The 27302-nt window shown below is 36.5% G+C and overlaps 1 protein-coding gene across 4 annotated transcripts in view; it reads left to right on the top strand.

Moving 5' to 3' along the window:
- The window catches only part of SETD2 (SET domain containing 2, histone lysine methyltransferase), a 75224-nt gene that overhangs the window by 12084 nt on the left and 35838 nt on the right, over positions 1 to 27302 (top strand). For 3 of the 4 annotated variants that reach the window (XR_011486251.1, XR_011486250.1, XM_020916157.2), the window contains exons 2-9: positions 7089 to 7104; positions 8743 to 13100; positions 15650 to 15781; positions 17293 to 17421; positions 20399 to 20522; positions 22143 to 22220; positions 23956 to 24053; positions 26033 to 26159. Coding sequence is in view for 2 of the 4 variants with exons in the window: in XM_020916157.2 (XP_020771816.2) it covers positions 7089 to 7104; positions 8743 to 13100; positions 15650 to 15781; positions 17293 to 17421; positions 20399 to 20522; positions 22143 to 22220; positions 23956 to 24053; positions 26033 to 26159 (5062 nt within the window). In the remaining 2 variants the exon portion in view is untranslated. Of the gene's footprint in view, positions 1 to 7088; positions 7105 to 8742; positions 13101 to 13858; positions 13922 to 15649; positions 15782 to 17292; positions 17422 to 20398; positions 20523 to 22142; positions 22221 to 23955; positions 24054 to 26032; positions 26160 to 27302 lie in introns of those variants that run through there. The other variant, XM_070463368.1, reaches the window with a different exon arrangement.

The following is a 27302-nucleotide window of genomic DNA, read 5'->3' as shown; positions in this document are numbered from 1 at the left end:
TCAGTTCTTAGTATTGTAGATTAAAAAGTATTGGAGTTGGTTTTCAAATCCAGTTTAACTGACTTTTCTGACTTTTAACTGACTTAACTGACTTTTGAGAGTCCCTTGGTCTGCAGGAATATCAAACCAGTCAATCCTAAAGGAAATTAGTCCTGAATATTCATTGGAAGGACTGATGCTGAAGCTGAAACTCCAGTACTTTGGCCACCTGATGCGAAGAACTGACTCACTTGAAAAGACTCTGATGCTGGGAAAGATTGAAGGCTGGAGGAGAAGGGGATGACAGAGGTTGAGATGGTTGGATGGCATCACCAACTCAATGGACATGAGTTTGAGTAAGCTCCAGGAGTTGGTGATGGACAGGGAAGCCTGGCGTGCTGCAATCCATGGGGTTGCAAAGAGTTGGACACGACTGAGCATCTAAACTGTTTTGCCTCTCTGTCAGGTGTTTTGGAAACACATAAAGGGGAGAAAGGGATTAGAGCATGCCTTCTGAACGAAAGGCCCTGGAAAAGAAAACTTTGGCTGAGTCATATAGTACTTTTTTCATTATACTGTACTAGTTACAGTGTTTACACAGTGTCAGCCTTGATTTTTCAGTGTTCTCATAGGTGTTGATGGTAGACATGAAAACCCACTTGCCTAGTTACACTTCTGGATATGGTATTAGTTACTGTTGTTAATTCCAAGTCATAGTCCTTCGATCATTTTATTTTACTCTTTGCTGTTTCTCTGAGGTGGGTGTCTCCCTTGTCAGTTTGAAGTATTCCTTTGTTATAGAACATAAGTTTTGACCTCGCACAATAAGCTGTTGATGGTACTCCCCACCCCTCTGTGATGACTAGAATATTTTGGGACTTGATGAGGGCTGTGGACCAACTACATTTTCAAAATTGTAATTTAGTGTAACTTGACTTTTGAGATACAAATTAAAACTAGAAACATATGGTATAGAAGTTATTATGCATTATTATAGTATATATCTGGAATTTGATATCTGGTAGTGGAAATTGCACTCAGATTTCTCATTTGCAAAATGACTTACAGAATACTGTTTTTATTAATAGATTTGCTTTGAGAACCCAAAAGAAAATTTTCACAGGAAGTGAAAATTTAGCACTGTGATGCCTTATTCAAAGAGATTGGCAAATGGGTGGAAAATGGGTTCAAATATTCAGAATATTAGTATTCTCCTTCCCAAACACAAAATCATTTTATATTCATTGTTGCTGGTCTTTTTTTTTTTAAGTTTTTCACCTTAACTATTTTAAAATAAAATGACTCTGAAGTAGAACTGTGTATTGATGTTATTTGGCAAAAGTTAATGTATAGAAAATATTTCCATCATACATAATGTTTGCTATGGTTACATGTTTATGATTTTATTTTGGTTTATTATTGGGGAGTTAAATCTTACAAACATAGAAATAAATTCTAAACCAGATGGGTAAATCCTGGTGATTTACTTTTGCTTGGGTCAAGGGTTTAATGCTCAGCCACAGCCAGGTGAATAGGCCCTGATTGTGGGTAGGTGGGTGATTGGATGGTAATAGGAGTACATATCTTTTGCCAGCACTTTGCTTGCTACATGTGCACACATGGTTTCTTGTTTTCTTGTTTGGAGATTGGTTATCCTCTTTCATATTGCAATTAAACATTAAGCATTTTTTATTATGGAAAACTTCAGGCATTCATACAAGAAAGAATGGTATAATGAATACTCTTTGCTCTACCCAATGTACTCATCAGGCTTCAGCAGTTATTAATGTTTTGCCATTCTGGTTTCATCTGTCTCCTACTCTTCTGTTGTTACTGGAATATTTTAAAGCACCCCAGGTATTCTATCATTTCATACTTACAGAAGTAAGAGAGGCTTTAAAAATAACCACAATATCATTGTCATATCTAGTGCGTGCATACATTCTAAGTTGCTTCAGTCATGTCTAGCTCTTTGCGACCCCATGGACTGTAGCCTGCCAGGCTCCTCTCTGTCCGTGGGGATTCTCCAGTCAAGAATCCTGGAGTGGGTTGCCATGTCCTTCTCCAGGCATATCTAGTGCAACTGGCAGTAAATATTTAATGTTATTTAGTATACTGTCCCTGCTCACTTTTTAAAAAAAATAACAGGATCTAAGTAGTCATGTGATCCTTAGATTTAAAATCTCAGTCTGTGATAGTCTCCTTATATGTTTGCTACATTTTTTGAAGACTGGTAGTTATATCAGGTCTTTCACCCCACCTCCTTCCTGCTAGTAGTTTTTCAGTTACATATTGTATCATGTTGGCCGCAGGTAGGGAAGGGCACATGTCTGGTTGTTTTAATTTTAGTGATGTCAAAATTAATCATCAGATTCTAGTGTAAGTTGGCTTGATCCATTCATTACAGAAGTTCCTCATCAACCTTTCATCTGCTAGGTTTTGCTGCCATTGATGATTACTGCATTTATTAGCTAGGATTTTCCTGTAAGAACAGCTATTGCTTACCATCTGTTTGATTGCCCTGAAACACAGACACATGATCAAGACTCTAGTTTGAACACTTCTGTTATTCTTTATTTCATGATGCAGCCCCTTCTGTTGCTAGGCAGATACATTTACTACTACACTAAATCAAAATATGTCTCTCTGAAACTTTTTACTGTTTTTCTCCCAGTTCTGTGTAATAGCTAATAAATATTTGACTTAAAGAGCAAAGGCTCTGTGGTCAAACAGCCTGAATATTTGGCTCTGCCACGTTACCAGCTATAACTTACGTTTCTTCATTTGTGAAAATGGGAACGCAAATACGTAGTATACTCTTCCTAGGTTTGAGGATCAGATGAGCTAGTTGTATGTAAAGCATGTAATGAAATATCTGGAAAAATGGAAATATTCTGTTAGCTACTTATAATGGTGCTGGCAGTCTAATTGGCTGTAAGACAGTAGTATACATAACGTGGTTTGGTTACCAAGAACTCAGCCTTCAGCTCTTTCTGTTGTGATTCATCGGCTAGTACTAAAAATGAATTGCAGCATTTATACATAATGTCTTTTGGTAATGGTTATACCTTCTCCCACAATTTGCTAATGAGGAAAATGAAACAGGTAATTTAAGAGATTTAACTCAAAACAGAGAAAAATGTAGTGAAACTTGTTTGTATATAATAAGCCCTAAAATGTTCAAATTAGATCCCCATTCTGCCCAATTATTGCTTTTGGAAAACAGATTAACAGAAGAACATAATTCAGTTCATGCAAGTGTTGCTAGAGGCTAATTTGGAAGACCAATTTAGAAACATTTCAGGTATACGTACTATTGTTAACATTTGGGATGATATTCTTAGCTTTCCTCACTGACTAGGAACTCTTCAGTGATACACTGGAGATCAGCTGTGTTTACAAAGTGATTTCTTGTTTAAAGAAGATAACTTTACTATCTATATGGACACTCCACATTAAAATAAAATTTCAACTATGTGGGGATGTAAGAGTAATTGATGAATATGATATGGGAGAGAGAAATGTGTTTTGATCTATATTTATTTATATAACCAGAGATAGCTTTGAAAAGATGCCATACTTTGAGAATATTCCTGCTATAATTTCAATAACATTTAAAAATAACATTTAATCTGTACACATGAAACTCTTACCAGTCAAAACTCTGTTTGAGATACTATGCTAGTTGAAGATGTGGAGTTTAGATCAAATGAGATATAGTGCTTATGTTTATCGAGTCTGTTGGCACTAGTTCAGGTTAGTATATTCATTCCAAACCACTTTGCCATAAGTTTCCAGGCCTTTGGTAAAAAGCAGTGGTATTCATGGATTTTTTTTATCCACATAAATCACATATATTTCTCATCAGTGTTTTTATTCACTTGTCCTCATGAGTTCCATTTCTTGGATGAGAGGATGGCAAATGTTATTTATGACTTGTATGGCTTGTCTTTTCTACAGGTCAGTTTTGAGGTTTTGACCTCTTTTCCTTTGAGAATTGCTTAAAATGAGATAGCTAAAACCTGATATTATTGTTAAGAAATTTCTTTGATTCAAAAAGTAATGAGAATTTATGCTAGGAATGGGACTGGCAAACCCAAGGAGATTATACAATAAGAACAAGATGTTATTGATACCTTTGTCTCTTTGTAATTTACACTGTTTTGAGGAAAACAGGCACAATAAATGCAAGTCAAGGCTATATATATGGTTGTCATTCTGCAAAGTTTATGATGGAGGAGGAGGGTGGCTGGCACTGTGAAATTTTGCTTCTTTCCTAATTTTGGAGATAATCACTTAGTACTTGAGAAGGATTCCTTGCCAGTATTTCCCATGGCTCTTATTTGGGCCTTGGTGTGTATAGCAAACCAGTTTTATTCTGGAGAGCTCAGAGCACTCCTTGAAGTCAACCCCTGGGCTGAGATGTTATGAGCAGTGTTATGAAATACTGGTCTTCCGCTTTGGCATTTACCTTCCTTCCCTTCGTTATCAGCCAGTTCTCCTCTTTTCTCCTGAGTTTTCATCTCTTCACAATACTCCCTCTACGATTTTATACTCTATTTATTATAGAGTCGAGTTCAGTGCCTACTTGAACATGAATTTAGAAAGATTTCAGGTAGTGTTTCTCCAGCTGAGGCTCTAGGATCCCCAAGAGTCCATTAATCTCTTAAAAAAAAAATTCTTAAAGGATGAAGGAGTCTGTGACAATGTTTAATAGTTTTTCACATTTTATTATCTTAGGTTGAAAAATAATTAATTTTTTGAAATAATTTCAGGCTTATAGAATGATTTCAAAAGGAATAGGGATTTCTTCTATACCATTCACCTAGATCCCCTGAATGTATATAGCACAGGGAACTCTGCTCAGTGTTATGTGCCAGCCTGGATGGGAGGGGGTTTGGGGGAGAATGGATACATGTATATGTATGGCTGAGTCCCTTCACTGTTCACCTGAAACTACCGCACGTTGTTAATTGAGTATACCCCGATACAAAATGTTTTCTGTGTTTAAAAAAAAAAATTAAAAAAGAAAAGCAAAAAAATACTGCACTGAATGCAAAATTAATAGATTCACATGTAATAGAAAAGAAAAAAATAAAAAGAGGCCCATATATCATTCAGATATGAGAAACACCAGCTTTAAGTATTTGAGGAATATTTGAGTTTTAGTAAGAAAGCGTTAAAGATTAGGAAGGAGTGACTCTTTAAAGCCTTTACTTATTAAAATCAAGATAAAATGCTGTATTTGATATATGGTTCAGGAAATTCAATAAACTGAAATCCTGGATTGAGACCTTCTAGGGCCTCACTTTTGTAACCTTATATCTAGGACAAGAATTGTGTCTGATCTTAGGTAAGTTCTTATCCAGATTTTTCTTGAATGTTTCTGATGATAAGGAAACTTAAGTACCGAGTACAGAGGCACATTCCACTTGCAGCTACCTCATATTTTGTTTTTATAAAGCAGTAAGTAAAACTAGCAACTCAGTAGGTAATCAGTGGAAAAGGAGCTGAAAAAAGCACTTCCCAGAAAAAAGAAAAAATGCCAATGACCTATAGATATCTGTTAGGCTGGTAAAACTACAATTGAAGTTATATCTAAGTACGTTGATGTGTAATTATATCCAGGGCTTTCAGCCCAGAAAAGATAGAGAGGTGTAATTTCCATTTGTGTATGTCTCTTCTCCTTTAAAAGCAATGTATGTGACCATATAAGCACACACTTTTTGGAAGGTAACAATAGTTACCCCTAGGTAGATCTAATTTTAGTTGTATATCTTTTTGTAAATTTTATGTTTTTCCCTGTGTACATGTATTTTTCAAATAAAGAGAGCTAACATGTTCTAACTTAAAATAAGGTAAAATCTGCCATTGTGTACTTTTGTTGGTCACAGGTCCAACTTTTGGAATTGTGCAAAAATAAGGCTATTTTATCTTCTAAGTTTTCTGATACTTTGAGATAAATCACTATGGTCCTGTGACTTGTCTTTTTCCAGAGTAAATACAATTCTGTCCTTTTAACTATAACCATTTCCTGTGTAACAGATGCCCTTACTATCCAGCTTGTGTATGTTTATGAATCTTGTTGATACGGCCCAGTCTCTCTCATTACACACGTCCTCCTTTTGGAAACTTCCTGTGTGTCCTGAGAAGTTGGTTGATTGGTCAATTTGAATAATCATGTCATTCTTTGGTTCTTTGAGCTTGCTGTGACACAAAAACTCTTAATTAAATCTTTTCCCACATGTGTCTTATGACCTAACAGAGATTTGTCTTTGTGTTGACATGGATAGTCAAGATTCTTTAAGTACAGTTCTTCAGTAAGCTGCAGATCTGCATACTGTACATTTTTGACAGAAAATTGGCTGCATATTCCTCTGGTTTTTCTTCTGTAATAGCTTTTCCAAAGAAGAAACAAGGCATTCTAGCACGATCTCATGCTGGAGAGTTAAATGCATGTTTTTGCATTATGTTTTTATGTTTCATAGCGAGGGCACAGGAGACTCAGTACTACCTGTGACTTTTTACCCCTATTCTATCAACTTTCCTTCAAACTTTCCTGTTCTTTGCTCTTGACATCATATTATTTACCGAAGCAAGTGTTCTTCTATTAAAAACATTTGTGGCTGATTCCTGCTATTAATTATGGCCTAACAATTTCATTCATGTCTTTAAAAAAATCTTTTAGGAACAATTCTTTCCATTCCTATCCTTCCACTAAACTAAGTTGCTTGTCTTCCTCTTTGCTGCTACACTAGTGCATACTTCTGTCCTTGTATTTATTTGCTCCATTATGTTGAAATTACTTTTATAACAATTATATTTTATGTTTACAGAAAATCATAAGAACTAATTGAGGGGATGGACTCTGCTTTAATCACCTTTTCTCTCCATCACCTAGCACAGTGCATAACACTATCTTCATTGAATATTTGCTATGCTAAATGTAACTAAGGCTATGAAGGGACAGATAGCCCACATAAAGTATACCTGGAGGTTGTATGTATCCTAAGCTTTAATAAAAAAAACAACTTACATTTCATTCCATTTTAAGTATTTATGATTTCTTTTTTATTCTTTTGCATGCTTTCTTGGCTGGATGACAATAGAGAAGAAGAAAATGAGGTAAGTATAATTTAATTAGGTATTCAGTGATTATGAGATTGAAAACATTCAACATTTAGCTATCATTTTGAATATGAAATGAAGTAGTAGTTTTTGCTTAATTTTGTTTTTGGATTTATAATAATTCATTCCAGTGAGGGATGTTGTATATTTCAAGAAAATGGTTTTTCAACTTTCGAGCGTCAAGAGCTTTTGTCAAGGTAAAGGAAGCTGGCAACTTAAGACAATTTATTTTTACTGTTTTTATGCATTGAGCTTCCATGTAAGATTTAATTTGAAACGTGAGTTCTCTTTCTTGAAGTATTTGAAGACCCCTGCTCTGTGGTAACACGTGTAAAAACGTTTACTTTCCCACTTGGATGGTTACTGTATAATGTTTGAAAACTGATTTCAGATTTTTACCATGTTGAAGTGGAAAACTGTTCTCTTAAATAACCAGAGTTGATTAAAGAGCATCAATTAGAAAATTGTAGATGGCAAGTGTACTCTCTTTAATTTAGACTTGAGTTTGTTGCTGTAGACTTTTCTGATGTCTGCAACCGAGGTTAAGCCTTTAACTTCTGAAGCCCACAGGTTCCTTTGGTGGTTTGGCAAATAATGAAGGGTAAAGTCTTCTTAGATATATACTTTGTAGTTGCTGCTTATAGTAGAGTAATACTATAAGTCAGCTTGGCCTGGGTGTGTATGGGGCCCAGCACATGTAGTGGTAATGTGCCAGGACAGTAATTTTCAGGAAGGCAGAAAGGCCTGGTTCACATTTGGTTTGGTTGCCTCATCTGTAAAATGAATGAGGTGGGAAACTGCTCTGTACCAGTGATTCCCCACATCTAGGGAGTCCCTCAGAATTGCCTGAGATGCTTGTTTTCAAGAAACAAACTTCTTGTTCACTTTAGAGCTATTGAATTGATATTTCCTGGAGTTTTGTCACAGATCTGTATTTCTACCAAGTACCCAAGTGACTCTTTTTTTTTATATATATATCTATTAATTTGTTTGGCTGCACTGGATCTTAGCTGCAGCACACAGGATCTTTAGTAGAAGCATGTGAACTCTCAGTTGTGGCATGTGGGATCTAGTTTGCTGATCAGGGATGGAACCCAGGCCACCTGCACTGAAAGTGTGAAGCCCTAGCCACTGGCCCACCAGGGAAGTCCCCTCAAGTGATGATTCTGTGTGATGCCAGAAGACCACTAGTTGTAATGACTTAATATGTTTCTTACAGGATAGGGATAAGAACAAAGTATTTTCGTTATGGAGATGTTAGCTATTGCTGTCTATCCACATGCCCTCTTACAGTGTATGTTGATATACACGTCAGATTATTTTAAAAATTCTGCCTGGAAAATAGTTCTAAAACTATAAAATCCTTAAGAGACAATAAGAGTAGGAAAATATGGATAATTGTTGAAACTGGGGATGGGTGCTTAGAGGTTTATTAAACTATTTTACCTTTGGGTATGTTTAAAATTTTCCATAATAAAGAGATTTTTTTTTTCAATGCTTTTATAGCTTAATGAAATTCATGCTGTTTTTGTCATTAAAAAGGACTTTTTAGTTCTCTGACATTTTAGACTGTGATGCTAGCCATTTAAAAGTAACTTTATTGTAGTAGTAACTGCTCTTTTTGTTCATTCATAGGCAAAGATTGAAAATGTACCGAAAACAGGTTTCATCAAAGGACCAATGTTCAAAGGTGTTGCTTCTAGTCGGTTTTTGCCCAAAGGCACCAAGACAAAAGTTAATTTGGAGGAACAGGGACGACAGAAGGTGTCATTCAGCTTCAGCCTTACAAAGAAAACTTTGCAGAACAGGTTTCTGACTGCACTTGGCAATGAAAAGCAAAATGATACTCCAAATTCCCCAGTTGTACCTCTTCAAGTAGACTCGACCCCTAAAGTTAAGACGGACATTGGAGATACATTATCTACTACAGAAGAATCTTCGCCACCGAAATCAAGGGTAGAATTGGGCAAAATCCATTTTAAGAAACATCTGCTTCATGTAACATCCAGGCCACTGCTGACTGCTACCACAGCAGCGGCATCTCCATCTCCTCCCATGGCACCATTACCAGCAGTCATAGCAGAATCAACAACTGTAGACTCGCCACCCTCATCTCCACCTCCACCACCTCCACCTCCCCAAGCCACAACACCCTCATCACCAGCACCAGTAACAGAGCCAGTGGCCTTGCCACACACACCAGTTACAGTTCTGATGACAGCACCTGTAGATGTAGCTGCTAGAGCCTTGAAGGAGCCACCAGTAACAATTGTACCAGAATCCTCAGAAGTGGACACTAAGCAGGACCCTGTATCTAATTATTCAGAAGGACACATAACTCACAATTTGAATGAGCAAGCAGATATTCCTTCACAAAAAGAAGATTCCCATATTGGGAAGGAAGAAGAAATTCCAGATAGTTCTAAGAATAGTCTGGGCTCTAAAAAAACAGGTTCTAAGAAGAAATCCTCACAATCTGAAGGCACCTTTCTTGGTTCAGAATCTGATGAAGATTCTGTACGGACTTCCTCAAGTCAAAGATCGCATGATTTAAAATTTTCAGCAAACATGGACAGAGAAAGAGATTCAAAAAAGAGCTTAGCAACTTTAAAAAGTGAAGATTTAGGGAAATCTTCACGATCTAAAACAGAGAGAGATGATAAATATTTTAGCTACTCAAAACTTGAAAGAGATACTCGGTATATATCTTCTCGCTGTAGAGAGAGAGAGCGGAGGAGGAGCAGATCTCGGTCTAGATCTGACAGAGGCTCTAGAACTAGTTTATCTTATTCTCGGTCAGAACGATCCCATTATTATGACTCTGATCGTCGCTACCATAGGAGTTCCCCCTATCGAGAAAGGACTCGCTATTCTCGGGCATATACAGATAGCAGGGCGAGAGAGAGTTCTGACTCAGAAGATGAGTATAAGAAGACATACTCAAGGCGCACCTCATCTCATTCTTCCTCTTACAGAGACCTAAGGACATCATCATCCTACTCTAAATCTGACCGAGACTGTAAAACTGAGTCCTCTTACTTAGAGATTGAGAAAAGAGGAAAGTATTCTTCCAAATTAGAAAGAGAATCCAAAAGGACTTCAGAAAATGAAGCAATGAAAAGATGCTGTTCTCCCCCCAATGAACTCGGATTCCGACGGGGGTCATCATATTCCAAGCATGATAACAGTGCTTCTCGTTACAAATCTGCCCCTTCAAAACCTGTATCCAAGTCTGATAAATTTAAAAATTCTTTCTGTTGTACAGAATTGAATGAGGAAACCAAACACTCTCATTCTTTTAGTTTACAGACTCCTTGTTCAAAAGGTAGTGAATTAAGAGTGATTAGTAAAATTCCTGAGAGAGAGAAGACTCGGTCTCCATCTCCATCAAATCAACTAAATGATTCACCTACTTTTAAAAAGCTAGATGGATCGCCTGTTTTTAAGTCTGAATTTATAGGACATGATAGCCATGATAGTATTAAGGAAGTAGACTCTTTATGTAAAGTAAAGAATGATCAATTAAGAAGTTATTGTCTCTCAGAATTAAATATAAATGGATCTCCAGGGGCAGAATCTGATTTGGCAGCATTTTGCACTTCTAAACATGACACTGTTTTGATGTCTTCTGATGATAGTGTGACTGGATCAGAGGTATCCCCCTTGGTCAAAACATGCATGCTTTCATCAAATGGATTTCAAAATAATAATAGATGTAAAGAAAAAGACTTGGATGATACTTGCATGAAGCACAGTAAGTCAGAAAGCCCATTTAGAGAAACAGAACCCCTGGTGTCACCACACCAAGATCAACTCATATCTTTGCCAGTTATGACTTTAGATTATTCCAAAACAGTTGTTAAAGAACCAGTTGAGGTGAGAGTTTCTTGCTGTAAAACCAAAGATTCAGATATATACTGTACTTCAAATGACAACCACCCTTCTTCATGTCATTCCGGAGCTGAAAATACTGAGCCTTTAGTAACAAAGATGTCTTCAAATAGCTTTATGAATGTGTATTTGAAATCAAAAACAGTTATATGTGATAATGGAAATCTAACCGATCAGCACTCAAAATTTGCATGTGGAGAATATAAGCAGAGTGTTGGTAGTACTAGTTCAGCTTCTGTTAATCATTTTGATGATCTATATCAAACTCCAGGGAGCTCATGTATCGCTTCATCCCTTCAGAGCCTTCCCCCAGGAATAAAAGTGAACAGTTTAACTCTCTTGCAGCGTGGAGAGAATATATCTACAGTTTTGGATGCTGTGCCGAAGAGTAAAAACGCAGAGTTTTTAAAGCATGCAGAGAAAGAAACAGTAATAGAAGTAGGTAGTGGCCTTCCTGATTCAGGAAGGGGATTTGCTTCATGGGATAACAGGCATAATAATGGACTGTCTGAGAAATGTGTGCAGGAGGCTCACGAAGAAGAGAATTCTCTATTGCCTGATAGAAGAGGAAGACCAGAGATCTCTTTAGATGAAGAAGGTGGAAGAGGACTTGCACATACTTCTGATGACTCAGAAGTTGTATTTTCTTCTTGTGATTTGAATTTAACTATGGAGGACAGTGATGGTGTAACATATACCTTAAAATGTGACAGTAGTGGCCATGCCTCAGAGATTGTATCTACTGTCCATGAAGATTATTCTGGTTCTTCCGAAAGTTCAAGTGATGAAAGTGATTCAGAGGATACAGATTCTGATGATAGCAGTATTCCAAGAAATCGTCTTCAGTCTGTTGTGGTTGTGCCAAAGAATTCTACTTTGACCATGGAAGAAACTAGTCCTTGTTCTTCTCGGAGCAGTCAGAGTTACAGACACTATTCTGATCACTGGGAAGATGAGAGATTGGAGCCAAGGAGACATTCATATGAGGAAAAATTTGAGAGTATAAGTAAAGCCTGTCCTCAAACTGAGAAGTTCTTCTTTCATAAGGCAGCAGAGAAAAATTCGGAAATTTCTTTTATACAGCCCAGCCGAAAACAGATAGATAATTATCTGCCTGAAATTGCTCATCCTCAGAGTGACGGAGTTGATAGTACAAGTCATCCAGACATAAAATCCGACCCTCTGGGTCATTCAAATTCTGAGGAAACAGTGAAAGCTAAAATAGCTTCTACGCATCAAGAAGAGCTACCAGTTTATTCTTCTGATGATTTTGAAGATGGCTCAAATAAGTCTCGGCAACAGACTACTTTTCCTAACCGGCCAGATAGTCGACTGGGAAAAACAGACTCAAGTTTTTCTTCTTGTGAGATCTCCCGAGTAGATGGCTTCCGTTCATCAGAGGAGCTCAGAAATCTAGGGTGGGACTGCTCTCAACAGGAAAAGCCTACCACCACGTATCAGCAGCCTGACAGCAGCTATGGAGCCTGTGGCGGACACAAGTGTCAGCAAAGTGCAGAACAGTATAGCGGGGCACGTGGCTACTGGCAAGGCAACGGCTACTGGGATCCGAGATCAGCAAGTAGGCCCCCAGGAGCTGGGCTTGTGTATGATCGAATTCAAGGGCAGGTACCAGATTCCTTAACAGATGACCGAGAAGAGGAGGAGAATTGGGATCAACGTGGAGGATCTCACTTTTCAAGTCAGCCCAGTAAATTTTTTCTGTCCCTTCAGAAGGACAAGGGTTCAGTGCAAGCACCTGAAATAAGCAGCAATTCCATTAAGGACTCTTTGGCTGTGAATGAGAAGAAAGATCTTCTGAAAAACTTAGACAGAAATGATATGAAAGATAGAGGGCCTCTTAAAAAAAGAAGACAGGAATTGGAGAGTGATTCTGAAAGTGATGGGGAGCTTCAGGACAGAAAGAAAGTTCGAGTGGAGATAGAGCAGGGAGAGACAGCAGTGGCTCTTGGCTCAGCACTGGTTGGGCCTTCCTGTGTCATGGAGGACTTCAGGGACCCCCAGCGGTGGAAGGAATATGCCAAGCAAGGGAAGATGCCTTGTTACTTTGATCTGATTGAAGAAAATGTTTACTTAACAGAAAGGTACGCCAAATTAATACTTGTCTGAGAAGTTTTAATCTCTTTTTGTAGGAAAAAAACTTAGCTTTCAGAAGTTAATATATGAGTTCAATTGTATGAAATATAGTTGTGTGATAAAATGTAAATTTAAAAATCTAAGAAGTATATTTGCCTATTTAGATTCGGTGGTGTTAGGGTCCCTCAATTTTTTTTTTCCTCTCAGGAAGGGGATGTCTGCTTTTTTTCTCCCCCCTCCCTTTACCTCTTTGGTTCTAGAAGTACATTAAAACCATAGTATATAGAGCAGCCCAGTTTTTCTTAAATTTCTTTTTACATGTGAACCTGGAATAGAAAGTGGAACAAAACTCCAGCAAAATAGTCTGCTCTTAGAGAAGAAAAAACTTATGTTGGATTTTTTTTTTCTTCATTGTGAAAATTTTTGAAAAATATCTTTAGGTACTTTACAAGCTAGAACTAGATTGAAACACAGTGTTCTTTTGTCATGTTTTAAAATCTGATGCTGATAGATTAAACTTGGCAATAAGATAATGAGTTTTTAGGAAATGTAAAATCCCTCACATGAAATAAGGTATAATGAGAATAGGCTAATGAAAACATACTCCTCTAGAGCAGAGCTTCTCGGTCAACTTTCTTTCTGACCTCTTTCTGACAGTCTTAATTTTCTCAATGTAAATATATGTTTAATATATGTTTAAAAAGTTTATAGTCTCCTAATCACCTACCTCCTTTTGGAAATTTCTCCTCTAGTTGAGAATCAACTTAGCCATCATCCCTTTAAGCATTCAGAATTTTTTAAAATGAAGACATTTTCCACTGTGGAAAAGGTAAAAGACTTCATCTTAATGTTAGACCCATCAGAAGTTTTTCCTATTAAAAAAAAGCAACACTTTTTTTTTTGAAGGATAAAAAGAGCCTCTTATAGTAACATTCATTTGTATCTAGTTGTAAATTAGGATTAACTTCAAAATATTGACTATTTTAAGTAGTACTCCTTAGGTATTTTGTGAGTAGAGTCATGCAACTTACATGATCTTTATACAGGAATAGAAATAAAATTAACTCTCTGGATTTTATTTAGCAGTGAGTTTCAGATACGTATAAGACTGTACACAATAAATTTGGTTGGTGAGAGGCATTTGAGGGCCTTCTGGAGGGGGAGGCATTTATATATATACTTTTTAAATCCTGGAGAAGGGAAAAAAAAAAGTCCTGGAGAAGGGCATGGCAAACCACTCCAGTATTCTTGCCTGGAGAATCCCATGGACAGAGGAGTCTGGCAGGCCGCAGTCCATAGGGTTGCAAAGAGTTGGAGAGGACTAAAGTGATTTAGCACACATGCAACATTTTAAAGTGCTTGACATATGTTGGGCATTTGTAGAAGCCACTGAGAAGACAAGTTACTGTTAAGTATGAGCATTCTTATGTCTAGTGAAAATAGGCTCACCTGAAAGAAATCTGGGCTTGTTAGTCCTCATCTGACCTTCTGGAGCAATACAAAATAAAGCTACTGCTTTTATATATAGCTTTTAAGTACTTGTGAGAAGGTGTTTTGTTTATCTTTAGTCATCTTTCTTCAGGCAAAGCATATTTTTATGTGTGTTAATGAATTGTGTCTTTAATTGATCCAGATGAGTCATTCTTATTATTGCAACTTGGTGAAAACTCTCATGACCCTGGTTAGGTACTTTCTAAAACTGGGACTGTAGAAGAACTAATGTTGAAGGTGAAAGCAGATTAGTTAGGAGATTAAGACAGTCTCCTAGAGCAGGAGCTGTGCTCTTCACTTGTCTGTTAGTTGAAGAGTAAGTCATAATTCCCTGATCTTAAGAAGGGGAACTTATTCATCTATCCTTGAATTTTTTTTAAACAGGATTTGCACAAAAATGATGTTGCTGAAGGAGTCTCTAAAGGGTTTGATTGAGTTAAATTCTTGATTAAAAACTATTTTTGTTTTTTGTTTGCTTGTTTTTTTAAGCAACCCCTTAAAACTATTATTTGAATAACTATGAGGACTGATTTTTTTTTTTTTTTTTGACCACATGGCAGCATACAGGATCTTAATTTCCCTACCAGGGATTGAACCTGTACCCCCTTGCAATGGAAGCACTTAACCACTGGACCACAAAGAGGTCCATTAGGATTGATTCTTAAACTTAACTTTAATTAATCAGCTGTGTTATTACCTGATACTCCTGAGTTTTCCAATTTTCCTCTGGAGCCAAATAATGAGTAATGACTTGAAACTGCTCAGAATTTGAGGCTTAGATGACAAGAACTAGGAAAAAAGGCTGAGTCCAAAATGATAGACTTGAGCTTATCCCATCCTCCCATTTGCCAAGGCTGAGGTTGCCTCTCATCTATTTTGCAACACAGTTCTTAGTGTTTTCAGTCTCATAAATGCTTAGTGGTTCAACATTTTTTCTTTTTAAATGATTGACTTAACCAGAATCATTAAGTGGAAAACAAATGAGATTTGGCATTTTTTGACTGTGTATAATGTATCATTGCTAGGACATTTATTTAACCAATTTTAATAAAATTTTACCTAATAGAAAGAAGAATAAATCCCATCGGGATATTAAGCGAATGCAATGTGAGTGTACACCTCTTTCTAAAGATGAAAGAGCTCAAGGTGAAATAGCATGTGGGGAAGATTGTCTTAATCGTCTTCTCATGATTGAATGGTAAGTAAATTAGAATGCTCTGCTTTTGCTCAGTTATTCTATCAAATGTCTCTAAATATTGAGAAGAATTATTAAAAGAGTAAAATTTTAACTTTTCTCCTCTTACCTACTGTTGAGTATTTATGAGCCATGAAATCTCCTGTGTGAAACTGGAGATGAAAACTCCAATCTCCAGTTTATAAGGAGACAGATTTCCCTCACATTGTGCATTAGATTATGACACACACTGCAAGTGCTCTGTAAAGTAGCCCTAATGCTGACATAGCAATATTAATTTTTACCTAGTCTCCTTTTATCTCTTGTAAGGTTCATGTCCTGAGAAGTAAATGTTGGTATTTTTAAATTTTTATTATAAAATGAACTAAAATCCTAACATTTCAAAAATGCTTAAAGTAAATGTCTTGTTCTCCTAAGCCTCAATCCCTCTATTTGTTGTCTTTCTAGATAATTTTTATGCCTGTAGGAGCAGAGCTGGACATTTCCTCTTTTTGTGTGTAAAAATGAAATTCTTACTGTATGTACTTTATGAAACTTTGTTCCCCCTCACTTGCCACACACGCTTTTAATATGTTTTGGAGACCTAGTCAGAGCTACATATTTTGACCTACCCAAATCTTTCTCTTGACTAAATTGTGTATTCTATTCATAGTTAATGTGTAATTGTTAATCTTCTTTTGATGGACATTTGCTTCAGTATTTTTCATATAAATAGTAAATATCTTTACATTAAAAAATGTGATTTTTAAAAAAACAATCAGAATGAAAATTGTATCATTTTTAACCATCAAAAGATTATTAAGGTGCTTTATAGTATAGGTGGGCTTCCCAGGTGGCGCTAGTAGTAAAGAATCCACCTGCCAATGCAGGAGATGCAAGAGATGCAGGTTGGATCCCTGGGTTGGGAAAATCCTTGGAAGTAGGAAATGGCAACTCACTTTAGTATTCCTGCCTGGAAAATTCCATGGGCAGAGGAGCCTGTCAGCTTTGGACTATTAAGAATTCAGTAACTTTTTTATTTTTTCCAGAAGCCATTGTGGAAGAGCCTTGCTACTTCATGTTGTGCTTACTCTGAACAAGGATATGTTTAATGATGACTTTGGTTTTGCTTAAATGTAGCTCAAGTAGTTAGCTACATTCAAAGGATGAAATTAGTGATAATTGAAGTGGAGTATAAGAGAAGGTGCACCGATTGAAAATAAGTTAGCTCTGCATAGTTATCAGAGTTTCACAGGCTTCCATGCAGTCTGGAAATGAATCCTAACACCCTGAGGGAGGGGTAATAACTAGTTGATAAAACTGTATTTTGAGCACCATGCGTTTCTAACAGTGTAGGCACTCAGTTCTAAGGAATCCCTTCATGATGGGAAGAATCATTGAGGAAGGCTCATTTGGAGATTTACCACACATATGCTGATTATGCCATAAAGATAAGGATATATTTACATAACTCGTGAACATGTTTTTGGTTCTTTTGCTGCTTTGAAGAATTAATTTTCTGTGTCTCTTTTCAGTTCTTCTCGGTGTCCAAATGGGGATTATTGTTCCAATAGACGGTTTCAGAGGAAACAGCATGCAGATGTGGAAGTCATCCTCACTGAAAAGAAAGGCTGGGGCTTGAGAGCTGCTAAAGACCTTCCTTCGTAAGTTAGGTTTTAATCACCTTTCATTTCATTTGTGTTGTTGAAGTTGGTTAGATACCTTTTAGGAAAATAATTTGCCAATTGCACTGAAATTTAATAATAATTATTGTGCAGAATGACGCTTGGTAGCTAGTTTTTTTTTTTTTAATTCACTTATTTTAGGAAATTAAATAGAAATCTCTTCTCTATATATATGAGAGAGCAGTTTGTCCCTTGTGATGTTTCGAATAGGCAGGTCCTTCTTTGTCTGATAGTCAACGTTAACTTTAATTCCAAGTAATTACCAAGGGTTTGTGTAGACACCCAAAATTCCCATGAAATTCTGTAAAAAGGAGTTAAGACAGAATCTGTAACAGTGAATCTATATAAAATTGAGTTGGGATAAGAGTGGTGGAGAGTGTCTAAGGATATTAGAATAGAGAATTAAAGCATACTTGATAAACAGTAAACATTTTCAAATGAATAAATGTTGCCTTCTGTCTAACTCATGTTACTTTTATATGTAATGCAATAAAAGATCAGTTTATTTTCTACCATATTCAGTATTTCCTTTAGCCACTCATTGTTTTATACATAGTATATTTAAATATTCTTACGAAAGTTGATTGTCTTTTCTTTAAAGTTAAGTATATATAGATTACATGTGTTTATGATGGAAGAATTTTTTTAAATACATCAAAGGAATAAAGGAAGAAAATAAAACAGTTGCTGACTTCTGGTGACTAAAGCACAGCTCTTCTTTCAGAATCCTAAGCATATGGCCACACTTGAATGGGAATTGGAACGGGGTGAGGGGTTTTAATCTTTTTATTGTGAGAATTCAAAGCAACCAGGTACTTTAGTTTTCTGACAGGAATCCTCATGTATCTTTTGAAAGGTTGGAATTGATATTCATGTCACTCTATCTTTTTGATGATCAATCAGAAAAACATGTTTCGTTAAAAAAGTAGTAGAAACGTCATTTTTCCCTTTTCTACAATGTATTATCACAATATCTTGGTTCATAACCATTTTTAAATTTTTTCTTTGAAACATATCTCACAGAATCATCTAAGTATATTCCATATCCAAACTCAGTGGATCCTTTATAATATTTTAAATAAATAATAGACAAGCTTCCCTTGTCTATTATTAGACATCACACTCAGTATTTCCCAAGGCAGTCCAGTGTGTTTCTAAAATCACTAACTCTGATCTAGATGCAGGTTTTATTCTATTGAAGCTAGCCAGGTTTTTGTTTTGGAGAATCTTTTTTTTAAATGTATTTATTTTTTAAAGAAACTCTGGTTTGTTCGTAAACTTCCGTTATGGGGTAGTAATGGATACTATTGTCTTTTGGCAGAGTCTGCACTAACATAGCTTCAGCTTAAATATAAATTCTTATTATACGCAACAGACTATTGGCTCAGAAATCCATTTCTTTTATGAAGAAGGAAATGGGAGAGGAGAAAGCATGTGACTGATTCACATAGCAGATTAAAATTTCCTAAAGCTCTTGAGCTTTCCTCAGCTACTCATGAAGAACCCTGCTTTGGTAAAATATATTAGGACTTAATGTTTCCATGTTTCTGACACCTTCACTCATGTAACTTCCATATGCTGATGGTAATACCAGTTTTATAAACTTTTGATTCTGAGCTATTTAGATGTTCACTTTTAGAGTATTCCCACTTAAAGGACATACTGTCAGATGTGCACAGTGTAAGCAGGTATTTGGAACAAAACTACTAGTTAGTATTAAAATATGACAGACTCCACCAAAAAACCAAGCGAATCCCTACCAAACCCTCCAGTTTTAGGTTGTAGGAATGGAAGGCAATGCTGTCCAGGTTGAACTAATGTTGTTTTTGTTGTGTGTTTAGTTGCTTGGTCATGTTCGATTTTTTTTGTGACCCTTTGGACTATAGCCCACCAGGCTCCTCCATCCATGAGATTTTTCAGGCATGGACAGAGGAGCCTAGCAGGCTAGAGTCCAAAGGCTTGCAAAGAGTCTGATACAACTGAGCAGTTGAGCATCAGCAGATATTGGGCAGCTATCACCTTTGTCTAGTTACAGAAATTTCTATCACCCCAGAAGGAAACCCCTTAACCCAATCAGCAGAATCTCCTTGTTGCTCCCTCTTCCAACCTTTGGCAACCTCTAAATCTGCCATTTCGGTGGATGTAACTATTCTAAATATTTGTTTCTGGCTTCTTAAAGAAAGTTTTAAGTATAGCATTTTTTTAGCATGCCCCCCCCCAAAAAAAAAGAAATACACTTATATCATAACAAATACAAATGATTTACATTTTTACATTTATAAAGTCTCTTGGGTATTCGTTGTGGATCAGTCACTTAGTGGTGTCTGACTCTTTGTGACCTCATGGTCTGTAGCCCACCAGGCTTCTTTGTCATGGGATTTCCCAGGCAAGAATACTGGAGTGGGTTGCCATTTCCTTTTCCAGGGGATCTTCCTGGACCAGGGATGGAACCCATGTCTCCTGCATTAGCAGGTGGATTCTTTACCGCTGAGCCACCAGGGAATGCCAGTGATTAATATGAGGGCATGTTCATTTATTTTCTTGCTGTGTGTCTTGGGGGGATCTTAGTTCCCTGACCAGGAAATGAATCCCAGGCTATAGCAGTGAAAGACCAAGTCCTACACCCTGCCCCAGGGAATTCCCAGGGCATATTTATTTTGCAAGGATTAGAGAAAATTTCCAGGTAGATCATTCCTTGTCAGAATTTAGGAGTAAAGCATAAAGAGTTTGTTTACATAGAGGTAATAACTTCAAATCATTGGTGAGAATGAGCTTTTATAAAGGGAGAGAGGAGACTGAGAATTCATATCTTCAGTAGAGAAGAAACAGATAAGTAACTATTAAAGAACAATCAAGGGTAGAAGCTAACTGAAAGAAGCCAAGAAGAGAAGCTTGATCATGATTATTGATAAGTGTTAGAGAAAACTAACAGACCTCTTTTTCTTTTTTTGGCCAGGAACACCTTTGTCCTGGAATATTGTGGAGAGGTGCTTGATCATAAAGAGTTTAAAGCCCGAGTAAAGGAGTATGCACGAAACAAAAACATCCACTACTATTTCATGGCCCTGAAGAATGATGAGGTAAGTGGCATGAATGTGTTTGTTTTGAAACAGATCTGGAAATTGTTGAGTTTGAAAGGGGTCATTGATATGGACTGATCTCTGAAATATAATCAGTGGCAAAAATAAGGAGCTGAACAATGTGTATAGTTTTTTTCTATTTGCTTAAAAAAAGGATGAGGGAGAAGTATTTACATGTATTTATATGTAAATGTAAACATGCATGTTTCATACTACAATTCTTAAAAATCATTGATATCTCCTAAAGAGCTTTTGTTTATGTGGATTATATTTATCAATATATTAAAAACTGAGAAGTTGAAAATATTTTTTGATTAAACCATTTAAAAGTGACAGCCTATTATATATTGACACAAATATGCTTTTATGAAAATTGTTTTCCAAAAAAGTTGTTTTTTAGTGAGGAGCACCATTTACAATTTCTTTAATGACTGGCTTAATAAATTTAGCTAGATTCCATGTCTGCCTCTGTTCATTCTGGAAATGCAAGGTGTAGGGCCTTATCCTTGGATCTGCTGCTTCTGACTGTGGACCCAGCAAGAGTTTTAACAAGCTTTCCAGTGGATTCAGATACATACCCAAACTTGAAAGCTACATACCGTGGTATTTCATGCATGCATTTTAAAGTGAAGTTTCATACACGTGAAATAAGATTGCAGTATAATAGGATGTAAGAAATAGCTAAAAGAAAATGAAACATTGATCAATATGAAGATAATTTGACCCAGAGGTGAAATGTTGATATCAGATCTCTTCAGAATTAAGAAGCTGGATATTTGACACTGTGATGTATAAAGTTATGTGAGAGAGTTTTCTAAAGGAACAGGAGATTAAGGGTCTTAAGTTTGCCAGATGCTTTTCTTTTGCAAAATGCACATATATATATATATTTTTTCAATTATTTTTATTAGTTGGAGACTAATTACTTTACAATATTGTAGTGGTTTTTGTCATACATTGACATGAATCAGCCATGGATTTACATGCATTCCCCATCCCGATCCCCCCTCCCACATCCCTCTCTCTCCAATCCCTTTGGGTCTTCCCAGTGCACCAGGCCCAAGCACTTGTCTCATGCATCCAACCTGGGCTGGTGATCTGTTTCACCCTAGATAATATACTAAACAGACATTTCTCCAAAGAAGACATAAAGATGGCTAAAAAACACATGAAAAGATGCTCAACATCACTCATTATCAGAGAAATGCAAATCGAAACCACAGTGAGGTACCATTACACGCCAGTGAGGATGGCTGCTATCCAAAAGTCTACAAGCAATAAATGCTGGAGAGGGTGTGGAGAAAAGGGAACCCTCTTACACTGTTGGTGGGAATGCAAACTAGTACAGCCGCTATGGAGAGCAGTGTGGAGATTTCTTAAAAAAATGGAAATAAAACTGCCATATGACCCAGCAATCCCACTTCTGGGCATACACACTGAGGAAACCAGATCTGAAAGAGACATGTTCACCCCAATGTTCATCGCAGCACTGTTTATAATAGCCAGGACATGGAAGCAACCTAGATGCCCATCAGCAGACGAATGGATAAGGAAGCTGTGGTACATATGCACATATATTTAAGGTCTCATTTTTAACTCTTAAATTATCCTTTTCCCTAGATAATAGATGCCACTCAGAAAGGAAATTGCTCCCGGTTCATGAATCACAGCTGTGAACCAAACTGTGAGACTCAAAAAGTAAGTTGAGGTAGATTTAAGAGTTTGAAATATTTGTTCACAACTGCTGTTCTGACTATTAATTTTAGATCTATATCAAAGATACCCATAGATGTTATTTTTAATCATTTTTTCTTAACTCTGTTCTTGAAATTTATTTAAAATAAGTTTAGATTTATAGAATAATAAGTAGTGAGGACTGAGTTCCTGTATGCTATCCTGCATTAGCTTCCCCAACTGTCTACTGAATGTAACCATAGTACAGTTACCCAATCCAGGAATACTATTAACCATTAACTCGTTTAAAGACCTTGCTTAAATTTTGCCATCTGTCATTTTTCTGCTCTGGGATCCCATCCAGGAGCTCCAATTGCATTTCATTGTCACATCTCTTTGCCTATAAGTTTGATATATTGTTAAGGTGCCAAAATGAAAAACCAAATTTTAATTTTGATGAAGTCCAATGTGTAGTATTCAGATTTTATATCAGTTATATATCAGTCTTAGCCAGGTGTGCCAGATTTGGTGGTTTTAATATTTGTAAGGGACTGAACGGCTGCAGATGAGAAAGACAATCTGTGGTGTGCAAGTAGGTATACTTCTCACCCTCAACAAGGCCAGACTTTAGGTCTTGGTTATCTTTAGGTCCCTCTACCTGGCACATAGTTGACGCACTTGATAAATCCATTTACTGAATTTGATAATAAAACATTTTGAGATAATTAATGATCTCCATACCCTCTGATTTGTGGTTTCAGCTTAGGAAAAACACACACACACACACACGTGTATATGTACATATATATGCGTGTGTGTGTATATATATACACACACACACACACATATATGCATTAGAATATTGTGGTTCTGTTTTAGGTTGAGAAAGTGATGGATCCACTCCCTAGAAAAATCAATAATTTCCTCTCATATTGAAATAGTGGTTTTGACTCTTGGATATTTTTTGCTCTTTGATCACTGTACTAATAGATGTAGCTCTCCCAAGAGCCGAAACTTAATCAATAGGAGAACCCAATGTGGAATTATTTAATTAAATTCTGGTTCTAGTTTTGACTGCAGCTGGTAGCCACATGTCTAGCCATGAGACTAGTTTTACTGTGTCCCTTCACCTCTTTAAGCCTGGGTTTTTCATCAGTAACATATTCAAATGGTCTGGACAGGAGTTCTCCAGTCAACTTACATCTTAGATATTTTGGAATTACAAGATCCAATTCTGGTATATTTACCCCCATTTTAATTGTTGAGTTTTCTGCTCTTTTCTGCTGCTTCACTTTCTGTATACTCAGCATTATAACCACTGCTTCATGTAGTTAAACTTTTGGCATTATTGTTTTCCTGTTTCCACGCCTTATCTTATCTTAGAAGATAGTTACTTTTTACATAGTATAAAGTAATACAAATTTGTCTGGTACTCAGTGATACCAAACATTCCCTATATGCCTGTTTTTAGTACAAGTGAATCCTTACTGTATGGAAATGTGTTTTAAAATAACTTAAAATGGCAGTTACTTTTATTAGAGATAAATGATAGATGATACTCAACTGGTAGCTCATTAAATAAGATTGATGCTTCTTTTTTTTTTTAATTCTTCCATTGCTATTTGGAAAAGCATTTATTGTCCAAAGAGACACATACATAACATAATTAAGGCAGATAATGATGATCTTAAAAAAAAAAAACACACACACACAGATTAACCAGTCACTAATTTATTTTCTTTTAAAAACAACACCTTAGTGGACTGTGAACGGACAACTGAGAGTTGGGTTTTTTACCACCAAACTGGTTCCTTCAGGCTCAGAGTTAACATTTGACTATCAGTTCCAAAGATATGGGTAAGTATTGATTCTGTTCTGTTTTGCTGTTTCTGATGGGGAAATGCTGTTTAGATGTAGGGGTCTAAAACTTAGGTGTGAATTACTAAGAAGTTATATGTACTTTTAGTTCTTATCTATAGTGTTCTCTTTTAGTTTTAGTGTTTTCTTTTTGCATGTCATATCAGGCCATTAAGGGATATTGTACAGGAACTACATGTTCCTCTGAACCTCATTTATATAATTATGTTTCTAATGTAATTTTAAAACTTTTTGTTATAGAAATGTCAACAGGGTGTAGATGTGTATAAAGAGAACAATATAATAAATCCCTGCCTAGCCATAGTTCATCTGTCAGTTATCAGCTCATGACTAATCCTGTCTCATCTATATCATGTCATACTCTGAAAAAATATTTTTGTTACCTAGTTCTATCTACCAAAAACTGATAAAATAGCACTGAATACCCCTTGCATTTATATTGTGGTTTTATAAAACCCCACTAAAAGAAGAGTGTGAAGTTTGTGACAGGTATTGAACAGGATGACTCTGGATTATCTCCTCATGCCAGAAAACCAGTTATAAAAGATTATGAGGGTCATGTCCAGAGGATTCAGGACTAACTTGAATAGAATCTCACTTACTGAAAGTGGCAGAGTTTTTATTTAGACTTAAGCATCAATAAGAATAATAACTACCAGTGGTTTGAAACACACTATATAAAATCCATGAGTTTAATGATACTTTAAAACTGCATTAGTCATAATTGAAAGGAACCAATTCGTGATTTTGAAAACTATGGTTTTTTAAATTGAAATATAGTTGATGTGCAATAGTACAAAATTATGTGTGTACAACATGTGTTAAATCACTTCAGTCATGTCTGACTCTTTGCTACCCTATGGACTGTAGCCCACCAGGCTCCTCTGTCCATGGGATTCTCCAGGCAAGAATACTGGAGTGGGTTGCCATGTCCTCCTCCAGGGGATCTTCCCGACCCAGGGATCAAACCCACATCTCCTGCATTGGCAGGTGGATTCTTTACCACTGAGCCACCGGGAAGCCCTTGTAGCCTCTTTATTTTATGCATAATAGTTAGTACCTTTTAAGCCCCTATCTATCTTTTGCCCCTTCCCCTTTATCTCCCCCTACTAGTAACCACTGATTTAAAAAATGAAAGAGGGGAAAAAAATCAAGCATTTATTCTTCCTTTCTTAAGTGAATTCTATTTCAGATTCAAGCAATTGGTGAGAGGAATTCTTTATAGAGATATTTTAGCTAATAAATGAGGTAGTGATGGTATCACCATTTATTTTTCTGCCTCTGATTGTTACCGTTAAATACTAAGATCTATCAGTTTGCTTTTGGATTAGTCCTTCATGTTTTCCTTGGGTAGCTCTGGTTGCCAAGTAAATAGTTGGCAGAGGTAATTTATACCCAGGGCTGTAAACTTAGGCCTGTTCTTTCTTCCACTTTTCCTTGACTCCATGGTTACATATATTTATTACTGTATGTATTAGTAGTGTCTCATCCTTATGTAATGATGACTTTTAATAGCCATGTGTTTCCTAAGTGTCCTATGCATTTTATACCTATATATCTATTTGTAATAATACATTTTGTTCTGTGTGCCAGTGAAATATTCACGTATAAGTAATAGATACTGATTTAAGCTATTTTGTTCTTAGCCCAAATAGATACATGATTTCTTATTTTCATACATTAGTAGGAACTCTCATAAATGGAGAAATTACTTACTAACTTCTTGGCTAGTTTTGTCTAGCTAATAAAAGAAGATTGGGAAAAAATGGATTTTTTAAAGAGCAATTTTCAGGCATTTCCACTAACTAGTATCAGATTTGTTGGTATCTCTTGAAATAACTTTGGTTTTTTTCTTTAGGTTGGATTGACTTCTCTCGTATGTAATTGCTATACTACTGTCAACATGTTTTATGGTTTACCTTCACATAGCAGACGTCTTTCATATGTTCCTTGCACAGGAAAGAAGCACAGAAGTGTTTCTGTGGGTCAGCTAACTGCCGGGGTTACCTGGGAGGAGAGAACAGAGTCAGCATCAGAGCAGCAGGAGGGAAAATGAAGAAAGAACGTTCTCGTAAAAAGGATTCCGTAAGTGTTCCATTCTTTCAACTTTCACCATACACATTTCAAGAAGGAAGTGACTTTCCTTATTGAGCTTTGAAAAGTTAAATGACAACCAGAGAAAGTCAGGGTTAGATGAGATAATTTTGGAAAAGTACGGTTGCCATTTTTAGTTCATAGAGATTACACTTTGAATACTAAGAACTGTTGAAGTCATCTTGAAAACACATGGGCTAATAGTTTTTAAAAGCCTGTAAAATTTGTAATCCTACATATAAGTAATTTGTTAATCTGTCGTGTTAATCTGCTCACATAAGTCTGATCTACATTCCTAATCTTTTATACTAGTTTTTTCATTTGTTTGCAAGTGTTCTTAAAATCTCTAATCCTCTTTGGGAGCATAAGGTGAGTTTTGAGAAGTAACAGGTGAGTCAGGAGTGAGAAACGGATAGGGTCTTTTTATTTAATTATTTAATACCAGTGGCTGATAGCCTTTTTTCTACCTCAGTTCACACCGGAGACACCAGTGGAGGTGAGTGGTATCTTGCTGTTGAAGGGGCTCTTAACCGGGACAAGAATTTTGTGTTGTTTTTCAAACCTCTCTTGTCTTTTTCTGAGGATCCCTCTGTGGGAGCAGTGTTTCTTCACCTCAGAACCACCTGCAGGGTCTGTCCTAAAGATGCACGTTTTGGGACCTAACCCTAGACCTGTGAATCTTCAGGGAGGGCTGGGTGAAGGAGCCAGGGAGCCTCAAGTGTCAGCCAGCAAATCTATCTGTGATTCTTTCAGCTAGCTCATTCCTAGGCTTTTCAGAAACCCATAGTACTAAGAATCATAGGTGACAGCCATCTTACTATTTAGATGAGCAGACAACAGACATAAGACAGGGACGGGATAATACTTTAAAAGGTGATTTCAGTAAGTCCAAATTAATTGGAGAGAATGAATTGAGAATCTGAATTCTATAAGAAGATTTAGATAGCAGAAAGCATTGGAAAGGGCCATTTAAAAAACATAAAAAAGGAAAGTTTATAAGAAACATTCATGCTTGTACCACCCAGGATGAACAACTGCTGTTTAGAGTATTGTCATTCAGCTCTGTTTTAGAGAGCATACGTGTTGTAACTGTGTGTTAAGCACTCTTCTGATTACCTGACACATTAACTCATT

Source organism: Odocoileus virginianus, unplaced genomic scaffold (genome assembly GCF_023699985.2).
Source record: "Odocoileus virginianus isolate 20LAN1187 ecotype Illinois unplaced genomic scaffold, Ovbor_1.2 Unplaced_Contig_2, whole genome shotgun sequence".
Classification (NCBI taxonomy): domain Eukaryota; kingdom Metazoa; phylum Chordata; class Mammalia; order Artiodactyla; family Cervidae; genus Odocoileus; species Odocoileus virginianus.
The sequence above is the reverse complement of the archived record's forward strand: the minus strand, read 5'-3'. Positions and strand labels throughout refer to the sequence as shown.